This window comes from Convolutriloba macropyga, chromosome 2 (genome assembly GCF_964194025.1).
Source record: "Convolutriloba macropyga chromosome 2, txConMacr16.3, whole genome shotgun sequence".
In the NCBI taxonomy this organism is placed as follows: Eukaryota; Metazoa; Xenacoelomorpha; order Acoela; family Convolutidae; genus Convolutriloba; species Convolutriloba macropyga.
The window spans coordinates 15,494,575-15,509,920 of NC_134469.1; the positions used below are offsets into that span (position 1 = coordinate 15,494,575).

The 15,346-nt window shown below is 36.0% G+C and overlaps 1 protein-coding gene across 2 annotated transcripts in view; it reads right to left on the reverse strand.

Moving 5' to 3' along the window:
• The window catches only part of LOC142357168 (uncharacterized), a 288,587-nt gene that overhangs the window by 14,764 nt on the left and 258,477 nt on the right, over positions 1-15,346 (reverse strand). For both annotated transcript variants that reach the window (XM_075408854.1, XM_075408849.1), the window contains exons 6-8: positions 8,820-9,027; positions 8,062-8,222; positions 230-364 (exon numbers count right to left, since the gene is read on the reverse strand). In XM_075408854.1, coding sequence (XP_075264969.1) covers positions 230-364; positions 8,062-8,222; positions 8,820-9,027 — 504 coding nt within the window. The remainder of the gene's footprint in view (positions 1-229; positions 365-8,061; positions 8,223-8,819; positions 9,028-15,346) is intronic.

The window sequence follows — 15,346 nt, forward strand, 5'->3', positions numbered from 1 at the left end:
AATGCAGTCAGTCACATTTACAGCTGTGACTTTTGGCGACTTTTAAAGCTCAGTGACTTTTAGCGAGTCAGTCACTTTTACGTTCATATATTCTCAAATCGGCAGTAGCTTGACAGAAAACTGCACCAGTTCGTTAACTTGATATCTCTAATACATCACAATCATAAAAACGTGATAGGGTATAAAGAATTGTTGAACTTGTGTAGGGAGTAAGGAAGACTTGGTAAACCTGTATGATGTTGTGATTGGCGTGCAGATCTAGAGCCCCAACGTTGATCTTCGAGTAGTCAGACATGAAGGAGGCTGCCAGATTGTGGACCTCCTTGGGCCACGTTGCAGAGAACATCAGTGTCTGTCTGTCTGGCTAAAACACATCATACATCTAAGTGCCCGATTTTTAGGATCAGAAAATTAGAAATTGCGCAAATCCTCAGTTAATTTAATTAAAGTCTCAATTATAAGGGTTAAAATCGAAAGCAGGGGACCTGATTGCGAGGGATTACGCCCAGGAGTATAGTCAAAAACTTGAAAATTCTTGCGAATCAAATGGCCTAAGGGACCGAAGATCGACAGCACCTGTATTGAAAACATAACCGACTAACGTCGGGCGAATTGCTCTCAAACGACCGGTGACCGGTTGGTTTCGTCAGTAGCTAGCCACGGTTTAGTGAGGCTAGCTTTAGCTTAATTGAAGGGGCGTGAGGTGAGCGCAGCGGGGGTTCAAAAGTGGACTGGGGGGACTGATGTTGGGGCAATTGGTGGGGTTGCGGGATCATTTTCTAAGAACCGCCCTTCAGACCATAAGTATAAGTCTTCAAAACAGTTTCTGTGAATCGCATACTTGGAGGCTAGTGGGCTGAAAGGCTCTAAGAGAACTTACTGCCCACTTGACGCTACCTCTTTATCCCGTTTCTGAGAACGAAGTCAAATGGGTCAGACAAAAATCGATCAAGCAAAAAATTGTATAAAAGAGAAAGACGGATAAATATATTTGCTAAACTGCTTTTGAGAGCAAATAAAAACGACTTCCTAAAAAGTGCTCGTCAAGTCATTTATGATAAACCATTTCTATTATAACTCATAGTTATTGAGGATAATAGGTGATGACATTACGCAACATACCAGCAGCTGAAGTGCAACATCAACAAAAAGGGCAGAGTGCGAGAGAGAGAGAGAAAACGTGGACGAGAAAGAGAAGGAAAGAAACCACCCAACCGACAAAGAGAGAGAGAGAGAGAGCTAGGAACACTTTCCATGATGGGATTTCCTCTCCACTTCTAAGATTTCTAGCCTTGTTAGTATTTAATAAAGAAACTCAAAAAAGGCAAAACTTAAAAAAGATTCCAGATTTCTCAGCAAAAAAATGTTCAAAACCGTTCTTTTTTCTGTGGATTTCGGTCAAATAAACCCATCGCAAAAACCATTTCATTGTCTCAAGAGACTATCTACTTTTCCTGTTTCAAACCATAAATAGCTTCACTGGCTCAAAGACCCATAGACTTGGAACACGATAATAGTTTCTCCAAAATTTGAAAAAATTGCTTTAACTCGAATTTTTAAATATTTGATAACCATTCCATTAACTCAAGAACCTATGCAGCAGCTTATAATTAAGCCTTGGAAAAGGTCCCAGGTCCCCTGCTGCCGGCAAAAAACTCAAAACTTTAAAAAATTGCAAATAATTTTTTTTAAAAATTGTCATAGTTCCTGATAATATAATCTTGAAAAACATTCCATTACATCTAAGCTCTGGAGTCGGGGGAAACCTAGAAAGAGACAAAAAATTTCAAACTTGAAAAAATGCAAGTTTTATTAAAAAAATGCTGATAAAAAATTTATGCTATCAAAAAGTTGAAAACTAATACATGGCCAAAAACAACTTTCCAATAATTTATTATCCAAACCCGATGGAGGTTTTCTAACTCCTGAGGCTCAAAAAACCTCAACAATGACTATAAAAATAAAAAAAAGGGAAAAAAATTTCAAGTTTTGTCAGGTCAGAAAAGTTCAAAAATTCGCGATGTTAAAATCTTGAACGACTTTCCGTTACATCTAGATACTATGCAGTAACCTACTATCAAACTTTCTTGGCTCTTGAGGCTGAACCCAAAAAACGACCAAAATACAAAAAAAAATAAGAGTTATCAAAAAAATGCTAAAATTTGTGATACTAAAAAGTTGAATACTATTCCATGGCCAAAAAAGTTGGCAGTAACTTAATATCAAACCACTAAGGAGGTTTTCTGGCCCTTGGGTCTGCAAACTCTTGAATAAGGAAAATCTAATGTCAAAAAATTGAAAAAATTGCACTTTTGTCAAAAAAAAAATGCAAAAATTCATGTTAAAAACTCGAAACTATTCCATTACCACTAGAAACTATGCAGTAACCTATTATCAAACCCTACAGGAGGATCTTTGTCACAATGGGCTGATAAAACATGACAAAAATCCCCAAAAGCTTGAAAAAATGTGAGAATTAGTACAAATTTTCTTGTTTTTAGCGGGCGGTTGTTCGTCAGTGGCAAGCCACGTTGGTCGGGAGGGGCTGGATTGGATGGGGGCAACAGGGCGGGTCTTCAACCTCCAAGAACCGCTTTTCACACCATAAGTGTCTCGAAAACAGTTTGAGCTGGAACAGAGCTGAAAAGGCTCTAAGAGCACTTAATGCCCGCTGGCAGCCACCTGTTTATCCCGTTTGTCAGGACAAAAAGTTAAATGGGTCAGATGAAAAATTGGTCAAGCAAAAAATTGCATAAAAATGACCGACAGGAATAATATAATTGCTACAAAATTCGTTTGAGAGCAATTAATTTGTCACAAAAATCAAAGCAACACAATTTTGTAGTAAGTTTTATTAGGCTAAAAGGATTTTTGATTCTCAAGAGTAATTGTTTACAGTTCGAAGCCCAAACATTAACGATTTTAACTATTTGACCAAAAAATCAATTATTTTGTTTTTTTTTCTCAAATTTCAGTTAAAAATTTATCAACCTCATTGAAAACTATTGTAAAGTAAATGGTTTCTCTGCATCGAACAGATATTTTGGAAAATAGAAGACTTGAGTCCATTTAGATCTCTCAACATCGCAAAAAATTACCTTTGAAATTGTAAAACTGAAAGCAGAAAAAAGTACTCATCTCTAAACTCGTACTCATCATCGTTTATAGATGGTTAGATGGTATGAACACAAAAGCAACCAACTTCATTATTGAAAAGAAAAGATGAAAATCTCTTATTTAATTGTATCCATTTTTTTAAATAGCTCTTCGAACTAATCTTTTCCAATAATGAAAAACCAGATAGATTAACTAAAAAACCAGATATATTAAACCAGATAGATTAACTAATGTGAGCGTCCTCATTTCGAAAGCAAAGAGTGCTTTTGAAATATGAAAAAATCTGTTTCTCAGTTCACAAAGTTATTAAATCTGTTTCTCAGTTCACAAAGTTATTAAAATTTTGCATTTCAATGTAAAGAGTTAAAATCCCCAAACGTACAACTTACTGAGATCTCATGTTCCTCAAATTTTTAAAATAAGAGCCTTTAAGGACTTCCTTTAACGTTCCCCTACATGTTAGACAAAAGTAGAGGTTGAGATCAAAAACTTTCAGAAATATAAAAAATTAGAAAAACTATTTAAACTTTGCTACAAATTGAGGTTTTAAGTGTTTAACACAACTTTTGTTCAAGTGTTTAAAGGAAATTATGCTTGTTACCTCCAACTGGTAGAAATCCGCAAGCAGGCCCAATATGCTCATGAATTGGTCGTTTATGCTCATAAAGGATTAGAAATGACAGATAAGAAACTCATAAATACAAAAATTCGGAAAAAATTTCAAATTAATTGCAAATTTTATGGCTTTTTTAACGACGGTCGTACTTTGCTTCAAAAAGCCCTCCCTCACCTAATTTTCCAGAGAAAGCAAATAAGACTTAATTGGACAGTGACGGACCGTGAGTAAATATCAGCTGCCAACACAATTCATTAAAAATGGAACTAGATTCTTAATATTTATTTTTTCCTTATATTGACAGAACAGATCGTTTGAACTAAGCTCCTCTAAAATAATGCAATAGAAAAAAAATTGTGTATTTCGAAATTGCTATTTGCACTTCTCTTTTTCATTCTGTCAGCGTTCTTTAAACTGAAAAATCAAGTAGTTTTTCAATTGTGAAATCTCTCAATTAAGAAACGAAGCTGTTTTTAATTCAGAACTTTCACTGCCAAAAAATTGTTTTTGAAAGATGAAAGATTCTTTTTGCGTTCACAAAAAATCAATATTTTATTTCCTGGTGAAAACTGAAAGACCCTAACATAAAATTTACTTAGAACCAATGTTTCGATGCTACCAAAAAAGCCTTTAGCGACAGACTTTACCGCCTTCAGCGACAGCCAGCCTGAGGGCAAGAAGTATCGACACAATTGACTGAAGACGTCCACAATTAGTTTAGCAAACAAGACATAAATGAACGGTGACGGAAAATGAGTAAAGATCAGCTGCCAAAAAAAAGATTTTACAAAAAATCTCTTTGGTTTCTGAGTTTGCATTTGTGTGTGTTCGCTTGTGTGGGTGTATGTATGTATGTGGGTTTGTGTATTGTCTGCTGCATGTGTGTAAGGGACAGGGAGGGAGTAAGAAAGAGTTAGCCTGAGAGCGTTAATTAATTTAAATGTTACAAAAAGGGGCAAGACCTGTGAATCATAAAAATGGAAATTTTTTTATATGTTACATATTGCGGATTTATGTATGTCCGAAAAAAATTTTTTAAATCTCTCGTACCACATCTGCAAGATTTTTGAAAACTAATTTTTACATCATGCTCATGAAAAAACGAAAAAAATTGAAAAACTTTGTTATTAAAATTAAAAAGGCCTAAATGAACGGTGATCAACCTCGAGTACAGATCAGTCGCCAAAAAATGTCAAAATTTTTTTGGGTTTTGTTTTTGTTTGAGTCTATTAAATTGTACTGCAGTTATATTTCTAGAATGTGGTGAAGAGTTTTCGTTTCTGTTTGCCGAAAGACGGCATGTTTTATTTCAAACACAACTAATTTTTTCCAATGCATATAGGTTGCTTTCGGATACTCCCAACGGTTTCACCGATCGAAACAAGTACTTGTGTTTTGCAATCTTGAGAGTTATGTTGGAACATACTCTGCTACGCACAGACTCGCACGAGCCATCTTGTTTATACTACTACAGTCCATTCAGGCCTTTTGAAACGAAAACATAGCCGGTAGATTGCCGGAATAAAGCCCGCGTTGACGTGCCAGACGGACACCGGGATTGAAACAGAAAAAAAAGAGATAGAAATGGACAAAATTTTTCCCTAATTTTCAGTTAGATTCTAAACTTACTTCAGCTTCTAAACTGAAGGCTATTAAGCTTAATACTAATATCCGCTAGCAATCTATCCAATGAACTTTGATAACCTAATGCACTGACTTAATGACCGGGGTTTATCAGTTTATCCCGTTTTTTTTTAGATTTTGCTCTTTTGACAATGACCATATTCCCTACATTGCGTAGTTCAATGCGAGAAAAAATTTACAATCAATTCAGTTGAAAGAGTGAGTGAGGTAAGTCAGAAGGCCAGCGTGAAAGTCGTGACTCACGTAAAACAAAAAACGTGCTCAAAGGGAAAAGCGAATTAAAGGAGAGCACCTAAATAATAACTGTTCGACGGCTTTTAATTATTACCCAATAACTTTCCTCTGAAACGACTGGCGATTAGTTGGCCTCAGAAGTAACAGGATTGACTCATTAATGCTAGCTCAAGCTTAAGAGAGGAGGAAATGAGTAGAAAAAAGGATGCCTACGGTTTTTTTGGGTGGGAGGGGATGGCGTCGGATTGATGGAAGCGCGTGGAATGGAGGTGCAACGATTTTATTGGGGGGGGGGGTAGGAGGAGGGCGGACGGCTCGTAGCGGTTGCGCTGTTGAGTGGTGAGTTCTTAACCGCCAAAAACTGCCCTTCACATCATTCAATTATGTCTTCTCAGAAGCTTCGGCAAATTGTTCCCTTAGAAACAAGTCAAGCCCTAAGGCAGCTGTTTGAAGACTTAATGCCCTCCACGCTTTCACTGTTCACTTCGTTTTTGAGTACCAAAAGTCAACAGCGTCAAACGAAAAATCGATAAACCAACAAAAGACCACAGGATAAATATCATTACCGACTAACGTCGGGTGAATTGCTCTCAAACGACCGGCAGCGGGCTGGCTCCGTCAGCAGCTAGCCAAGATTTAGTGAGGCTAGCTTAGCTTAATTGACGATGCAAGAGGTGAGGGTATTAGATGACATCACGACATCACGCCACATAATAGCAGCTGAAGTGCGGCATCAAAAAAAAAGAGTTAAGCGAGAGTGTACGAGATAAAACGTTAACTGAAGAGGTAAAAAGAAACCCCAACCAAAAGAACGGGACAGAGAGAGAGAGAGAGAGCTAGAAAAATATTTTCAAGATTCGACTCTGCAACTTCTAGTTTTCAAGCCTTGTTAGTAATTAAATCATAGAGAAAACTAACAGTACAAAATTCAAACAAAATTCCACATTTCGCAGCAAAAAAAATATTCAAAAACATTTTTTGTCTCTGGAGTTCGATATCAATATCTTCAGAATCATTTTATTGTCTCAAGAGACTATCCAGTATCGCGTTTTCAAGCTCACAAAGATCCCTAAACTTGGAACTTGACAAAAAAAATTCAAAACTCTGAAAATTTAATTATTAGTAAAAAAAATGCTAAGACTCGAGTTACTTCAATATTGTTAACCATTTCTTTTACACTAAAAGCTATGCAGCAACTTATTATCAAACCTTGGAGGAGGTCTCTGAGCCCCTGGAGCCAAAAAAAACTCAAAAATATTCAAAAAAACTTGAAATTGCAAGTTTTTTAAAAATGCTTAAATACGTAAAATTAAAATTTGAGAGACAATCCATTACATCTAGAACGGTAGCCTATTATTAAACCCCAGAGGAGGTTTTTCAGCTCGTGAGGCTGGAGAAAGCTAAAAAATGACAAAAAATTTTCAAAAAAACTTGAAAAAAATGCATGTTTTATAAAAAAAAAATTCTAAAACTTGTGATAATAAAAAATTGCAACCCATTCAACGGCCAAAAACAATTTTCCGGTACTTTAATATCAAACCCTTAAGGAGGTTTACTGACGACTGAGACTGAAAAATAATAACATTAAATGTCCAAAAATTGAAAAAGAATTGTGATGCTTAAAATTGTGATGTTAATCTAGAAACTAAACAGTAACCTTTTATCAAGCCCTAGAGGAAGTTTCTTGGCTAGAGAAGCCTAAAAAACGACAAAAAATCAAAAAAACTTGAAAAAATTGCAAATTTTATCAAAGAATGCTAAAATTTGAGATATTAAAAAGTGGAAAACTATTCCATGGCCAATGAAAACTTTTCAGTAATTTATTATCAAACCCATAAGTGCTTTTCTGGCCCCTGGATCTGGAAAAGCTGGAATAACAAAAAATATCAAACAAATTGAAAAAAATTGCAAATTTCGTCCAAAAAAATGCTGAAGGACTACTAAACTCGGCTAAGGGCCTCTAATGAAACTTAATGCCCGCTGGGCGCTACCTGTTTGTCCCGTTTTTAGGAACGGAAAGTCAAATGGGTCAGACGAAAAATCGATCAAGCAAAAAATTGCATTAAACAGAAGATCAACAGGACTAATATAAATGCTACAAACTTTGTTTGAGAGCCATTATTATTTGTATTGTTGAGAGATATTAAATAGTTGAATTAAAAAGCTGCCGTAAAACGCCGTGCCGAAAAATATTTGAAAGTTTTTCACACTTTAATTTTCACTTTCTCTAAAATAGCGGTATAAATAAAAAGCATTGCTTTTCACTCTGCTCCTCAAAACTGATCAGCAGTAAAATTTACTTTCTTCCCGTGCTTGACATACTGTATCAATTTAAATCAAGAAAACTATTGATTACCAAAAGGCACTCCTCCAATACTCCTTTTTGAGGCGTAAAAAGGCGCCTCAATAATTCTTTTAAAAGCTGGCGGCTGTTAACAAACTGCATTTACCCGGATGAACTGGATGATCTTCTTGATTTGAGGTTCAAAACCCATGTCCAACATGCGATCAGCCTCATCAAGAACCAAGTATGTCGTTCTATCTAGACGAATCTGCTTCGCTTCCATGAAGTCAAGCAAACGACCCGGCGTTGCGATCACCAACTCACATCCTGTTTGAAAAGCAAAATTGATATCTTAGTACTGTTTGTATTTGGGATCTTTTCCGTTTGTGCCCCCAGTACGTTATGCACTCCCAGTTACAGAGCACACGCCATTACATAGTAAATCATTATGTAAAAATTTCGCGTGCGTCTGGGGATGCAAATAATATCTACCCACTAAGCTGCGGGCACAAACGGACAAGATCCCCGCCCGTATTCGTATTGCAAGGCCATTACAAAAAGATTCTTACAATAGCCGTAACTTCAGATAGTTAATGTATAATAAAGTATGCCTCTAATTGTTTTTGTTGGTGAGTATTTCTTGTTTCGCACGAGATTGTTCCCTTGATCACTTTCAAAACTTTCACCTTGCAGTATTTCGAGCACTCAAGACTCTAAATCGCCTCAAAACTTCCGGGGAAAACGCACTAATCAAAAAAATGAAAAAAAAAAGATTTTAATAGCTTCTCTTATATTTTGGTTTAACTACAATCAGTATTCAATTATTCCCGACCTTTTAACGTTATGTGAATCTGGAGATTTCGGCGAGCGATCAGTTTTCAACAGATAACCGTAAACAAAACTTTTTTATTATTTTGCGCTCACCCTGCTGCAGAGCAGACACCTGTGGTCCTTTAGGTGATCCTCCGTATACGCAGGCAATTCGAACCCCAGAAGACTCTGAGAACTCCTCGCCCACTTTAGCCACTTGCTGTGACAACTCGCGAGTCGGACACATTACTAGTGCAATTGGTCCATCCCCACGTTGCAATGGTTGCTGATTTTTTATGTGAAGAATAGCAGGCAGGATAAACTAAAACCGATCAACGTCATGATATTTTGTTTACTCTCCTTTACGACTGAATAAATGAAGGTGGTGAAAATCTTCCAATGTACCCGGCATACCATAATAGTAGCCATAACTGCCCGTTTAAACGTATCATAGAATACTGAAAAAATTTCAAAATAGAATAGTACAAAAATTGACAGTGCCCATTAGTCCAAAAATCATCCATTAGATACAGCTGTGTAGAGTATATTGCTTCCTTACGTTTTACAAATCAGATAGTAGCAATAATATTTATTAACATAACCGACTAAACGTCGTTGCTCTCGAACGACTAGTGTGAGCTCTAATCAATTGCAGCCTGCTTCAAAGTAAAAAATGGCACCAGTTTCGGCGCACTTTTCATTTGACTTTTAGTATTAAATTGCCGCCAATTGAATTCAGCTGCTTGAAATTGCGATTGAGAGAGAATTTTAGATCACGCGAAACGCAAAAAGTCACGGGCGTAGAAGTCACCCGAGAAGTCAAAATTGTCGAGGGAAAATTTTGCATAAAAAGACACACGTTTACAATAATTGCTATGAACTTCGTTAAAGAGCAATTAATAAAGCCTAACATAGGACACAAATTGTATTTATTGCGCATACCTACCATAATAACATACCCAGCAAATTGCCGGACAATAACGGACATTGGTTCCCATAACCCAGGTTAGGATTCAAAGATCAGAAACAAATTTTTAAATAACTAATTGAAAAATTATCTTCCAAATAATCGCTATTTTGATTGGAATTTGTAGTTAGACATGTTTCCTAATGAGAGGATACAGGGATTAGTTTCAAAACCAATCTGCATTAGAGATGGTAACTAAGACTTACAAGAACAAACTTCAAGTAGCGCGCTTTCAAAATTGGGCTTTCTCTCGTTTCTATGTCTGAATTCGTTTTTTATTACTCTTCATTTGAGGTTGCTTTACTGAGCAACTGCTGCTTAAAAGCCGCTTTGAGCAAAACAAGCCAAGAATGAAACTAGAGAAGTCAATCATAACCGACTAACATCGGGCGAATTGCTCTAAAACGAACGTGGAGCGGTTGGCTTCGTAGGTAGCTAGCAACAGTTTAATGAGGCTAGCTTTAGCTTAATTCAAATGGCGTGAGGTAAGCGCAGCGGTGGTGGAGTGGGGGCTGAAGGGGGTGCAACAGAGGGGCGGGGCAACGAATGGAGTTTTTTGGCTGCACGGGCCCCTTACGGCCTGAACGATGTGCAGGGGTGGGGGCTGATGTGAGGGGGTGGGGTTAAACCTCTAAACACCACCCTTCACACCAGAAATATAAGTCTCCAACACAGTTTCTGGGAATCGTATATTTGGAGACTAGTGATCTGAGGAGAGACTCTATGAGCACTTAATGCCCACTGGGCGCTACCTCTTCATCCTGTTCCTGCCGACGAAAAATCTAATGGGTCATACGAAAATCGGTCAACTGAAAATAGCATGAAGACCAACAGGACTAATACAATTGCTACAATTTTCGTTTGAGAACACTTAAACAAAACCGACTAACGTCGGCGATTTGCTCTCAAATGACCGGCCAGCGGTTAGCTTTGTCAGTAGTTAGCTACGTTTTAGTGAGACTAGCTTTGGCTTACTTGAAGAGGCGTGAAAGCAGCGGAAGGTGGGGCTGCTGATGGGGGCAACGATGAGGGGGGTCTTCAGCTGCACGGGGTTCTTACGGCCTGAACGATGTGCAGGATTGCGGATTAGGGGTGAAGTAAGTAAGTGAGGCTTATGTGGGAGGGGATGTTGTGGGGGGCTGTTGTTTGGGGGTTTGGTTCAACCTCTAAGGAACGACCTTCACAAGTCTCCAAAACAGTTTCTGTGAAACGCATACTTGGACACTAGTGAACTGGAGGACTTTAACAGCACTTAATGCTATTTGGGAAATGTCGGTTAATCCCATTTTTCGAGACAAAAAAATGTCCAAGGGAAAATTAGCAAAAAGCCAACAAAGCAAATATAATTTCTACAAACTTTTTTGAGAGCAGTCAAAAATTTACACCGTAAAAGTTAATCGAGCTGTGATCTAGGGTATGGAAAACAAGTTCTGGACGAGGTAAAAAAATGAAGTCCTGACCTATAATTTAAAGAATTTTCAATGACTAAACAAAAACACAAAAACTAGAACAAAAAAGTAAGGATTTGAAAAACCATTTAGAAAATCCAATCTATTTGAAAATCCATTTAGAAAATGAAAAAACCGTAAACAACCAAGTCAAATTGCCACACGTGATCAAAAGCGACAAGATTAAAACGATCGATTTCTCACTTTATTTTAAAATTACAGTAAAAAAATATTACGCCACAAAACCATTCTTTTTCGCTCTACTTCCTGTTTTGACGTACCAAAATCATCACTTCAAAATAACTTTAAAATCGTAAAAAGGTGTGAACAGATCTTTAAAAAAATTATATAAGGACAAGTCCTGGCCCACAATTCAAAGAACTTTCATTGACTAAAGAAAACCAGAACCAGAATTGACCATGGAAATTTTTAACAGAAAACATTACCGACTAACGTCGGGCGGTTGGCTTTGTCAGTAGCTAGCCAAGGTTTAATGAGGCTAGCTTTAGCTTAAATCAAAAGACGTGAGGTGAGGGTAATAGAAGATGACATCACGCCACAACAGCAGCTGAAGTGCGGCATCAACAAAAGAGTTCAGGAGAGATAAAACGTGAAAGAGAAGGTAAGAAACCACAACCGATAGAGAGCGCTAGGAATATCTTCCATGATGGGATTTGACTCCTCATGATGCAATTTCTAGTTTTCTAGTCCTGTTAGTAATTAACTCAAATAAAAAGAAAGTGCAAAAGTTAAAAGTTTCCAGATTTAGCAGTGAAAAAAAAAATGTTCAAACAATTTTATGTCTCTGGTGTTCTGTCATGTATCCCATCTGCAAGACGTGAAAATTGAAAGGTTTCGTTGGCCAGTAATGATCGTTAAACTATTCGTCAGTAATGATCGTAAGGACAAAAATATTCAAAATTTTTTAAAACAATTGCAAACTTTAACAAAATCTTGCTAAAGTTCGTGATAACAATATCTTCAGAAATATTTCATTGTCTCAAGAGACTATCCAGTGTCGCTATTTAAAGCGCTAAACAGTTTTAGTGGCTCATAAAGAGCTATAAACTCAGAACATGGTAGTAATTGTTCGAAAAATGGAAAAAAAATTAAATTTTATCAAAAAATTGCTAAAACTCGAGTCAGCAGCAGCTTATAATAAAGCCATGGAGGAGGTCCCAGGGCCCCTGGAGCCGGAAAAAATTTCAAAAAACTTGAAAAAATTGCAAATAAATTTCTTAAAAAATGCCTTAATTTGTGATAATATAACCTTGAAAAACATTCCATTACATCTAAGCTCGGGAGGCTGGGAAAACCTACAAAGGGACAAAAAAATTTCAACAACTTGAACAAGTTTCATAAAAATAATTGTCTTGAAAATTTAGATATTAGACAATTGAAAACCAGTATATGACCAACAACAACTTTCCATTAACTTATTATCGAACCCTAATGGAGTTTTCTAACTCCTGAGGCTCAAAAAACCTCAACATTCACTATAAAAGTAAAAAAAAATCAAAAAATTTGAAGTTTTGTCAGAAAAGATCTAAAATTCGTGATGTCGAAATCATGAACGATTTTCTGTTACATCTAGAAACTACGCAGTAACCTACTATCAAACACTATAGGCGCTTCCTTGGCTCTTGAGGCTGAACAACCTGAAACAACATAATTGTTCAAAATCGAAAAAAAAATTAAATGTCATCAAAAAATTGCTAAGACTCGAGTCACTAAAATATTGATAGCAATTTCATTAACTTTAGAAACTATGCAGCAGCTTGATATCAAACTTCTGAGAAAGTCACTGGCCACTAGTGCCGGAAAAAAAATTGAACAAAACCTGAGAAAATTGCTAATATTTTTCGAGAAAATTGCTTAAATTCGTGATATTAAAAACTTGAAAACATTCCATCACATCTAGAAAATAAGCGGTGACCCCAGGGGATCACTTGGCTCTTGAGGCTGGAGAAACCTAACAATGACAAAATTCTCAAAAAATTGCAAGTTTTATAAAAAAAAGTGCTAAAATCTGAGATATTAAAAAGTGGAAAACTATTTCATGGCCGATGAAAAATTTTCAGTAAACTATTATCAAACCCATACTGTGATTTTCTTGTGCCTAGGCCTGGAAAAACTTGAATAACGAAAAAAATGTCAAAAATATGAAACAAAATACAAAAGTTTTATCAAAAAAACCCTGTCAAAAAATTCGTAATGTCCGAATGTTCAACAATTCATAACAAGTATAAACCATACATCAACCTATTATCAAACTCTAGCAATTTCTTGGCTCTGGATGCTCGATAAACCTAACATAATGAAAAAATTTTTAAAAAAATAAAAAAATAAAAAAAAAGTTTTATCAAAAAATTGCTAAATTTTGTGATATTAAAAAATCAAAAACAAACCACGGCCAATAAAAATTTTCGAGTAATTTCTTATCAGCCTATAGAGGTTTTCTGACACCTGAGGATTAAAAAACCTGAACAATGACTAAATGTCAAAATCTGAAAAAAATGCAAGTTTTCTCAGAAAAAAAGCCAAAATTCTTGATGTTAAAACATTTCATTGCATCTAGAAATTATACAGTAACCTATTATCAAACCCTATAAAATGTTTCTTGGCTCTTGAGGATGGAGAAACCTAAAACGCCAAAAAAACGAAAAACTAAATAAAAAAATGCAAGTTTTATTTAAAAAAAATGCTAAATTTTGTAATATTTTTTGAAAACTATACGACAACCAATAAAAATCAAAAATTTATTGTCAAACCCATCAGGAGGTTTTCTCGCCCCTAGATCCGGAAAAACCTGAATAATGACAATAAATGTCAAAATTAATTAAAAATGCAAGTTTTGCAAAAAACGCTAAAATTCGTGATGTTAAAAAGTTGAAAACCATTCTATTACCACTAGAAACTATGCTTAAACCTATTATCTAACCCTATGGGTGGACACCTAGCGCAAAAAAACTTTCAAAAAGCTTGAAAAAATTGAATTTTAGTATAGAGTTGCGAGTTTTTGTTTGGATTACCAAAACATAGCTCTTAAAATGGTCATTAAAAGTACTTGTCTTGCAAAAGACCTTTACCAAATTTCAAACAGCCACAATTTTAGAAGGTTCAAATAAAAAATCAAGAAAAAAGGAAAAAACAAACAAGTTCAACATTCTGGGCTCAAAATCTCATAAAAATGACCTTTTAACCTTAAACTACGGCCTTCCCAGTAGCTTCACCACACAAAGCACTTGAAGGACTACTAAACGCGTCTAAGGGCCCCTAATGGCACTTAAAGCCCGCTGGTCGCTACCTGTTTATCCCGTTTTTAAGGACGAAAAGTCAAATTGCCCAGAGGGAAATCGGTCAAGCGCAAAATCGCTAAGAAAGGGCCAACAAGACTAATAAAATTGCTACAAACTTCGTTTGAGAGCAATTTAAAAATCCAAAAAATCGAGAAAAACAGTACAAATCAATTTCAAATTGCCGCGTGTGAACAAAAACTCACTATCAGGAAAGCTGAATTTTGTCACCACCGTTTTCTAACTTTAAAAACAGAGCTAAACCTTCACAACACAGAACCATTTTTTTCTTCGCTCCATTTCCTGTTTTGACGTGATCAAGATCATCACTTCAATTTGACATGAAAACTCATAAATAGTGAACGTATCAGTAAAAAAGAGTAACAAAAATCTCTCATTTCGAAATAAAAAAATATATGTCAAGAACTAACAAAACATCATAAAATTTCGTCACAAGTTACTACCCTGAAACAACAATTATTGGCAAACAAACTTGTAAAAAAAAAGTCTTCATCAATAAGTGACTATCAATGGACAGAAAAGGGTACATACAGTGCACATCGAGAAAGCATAGGCAAAATTTTTTTGAAAAAAAATCCCGGTAAAATGCTAAAGTTTACTTCCTAACAATTATTCCGAGAAAACATTTCAAAAATTTCTTCCTGGATCAGTGACCTTCCCAATGCCTGTCACTTAGACTAATAAAATAATAAAAAAGCATAAAATGATTTAATAAAAAAAATAACAATCCCCTCGAATACCTCTCTAGTAAATAGTCCCGCTCTATAACCAGATGTACTGCCAACTCGGCTATCAGGCCCTTATTTTTTCTTTGCTGCACTCGATTTTATATTTGCAGCCAGATTTAGTGAGTACAATAGAGATCACTCAAAATGCGATCATAGAGATCACTCAGAGCGAAAGCGTAAA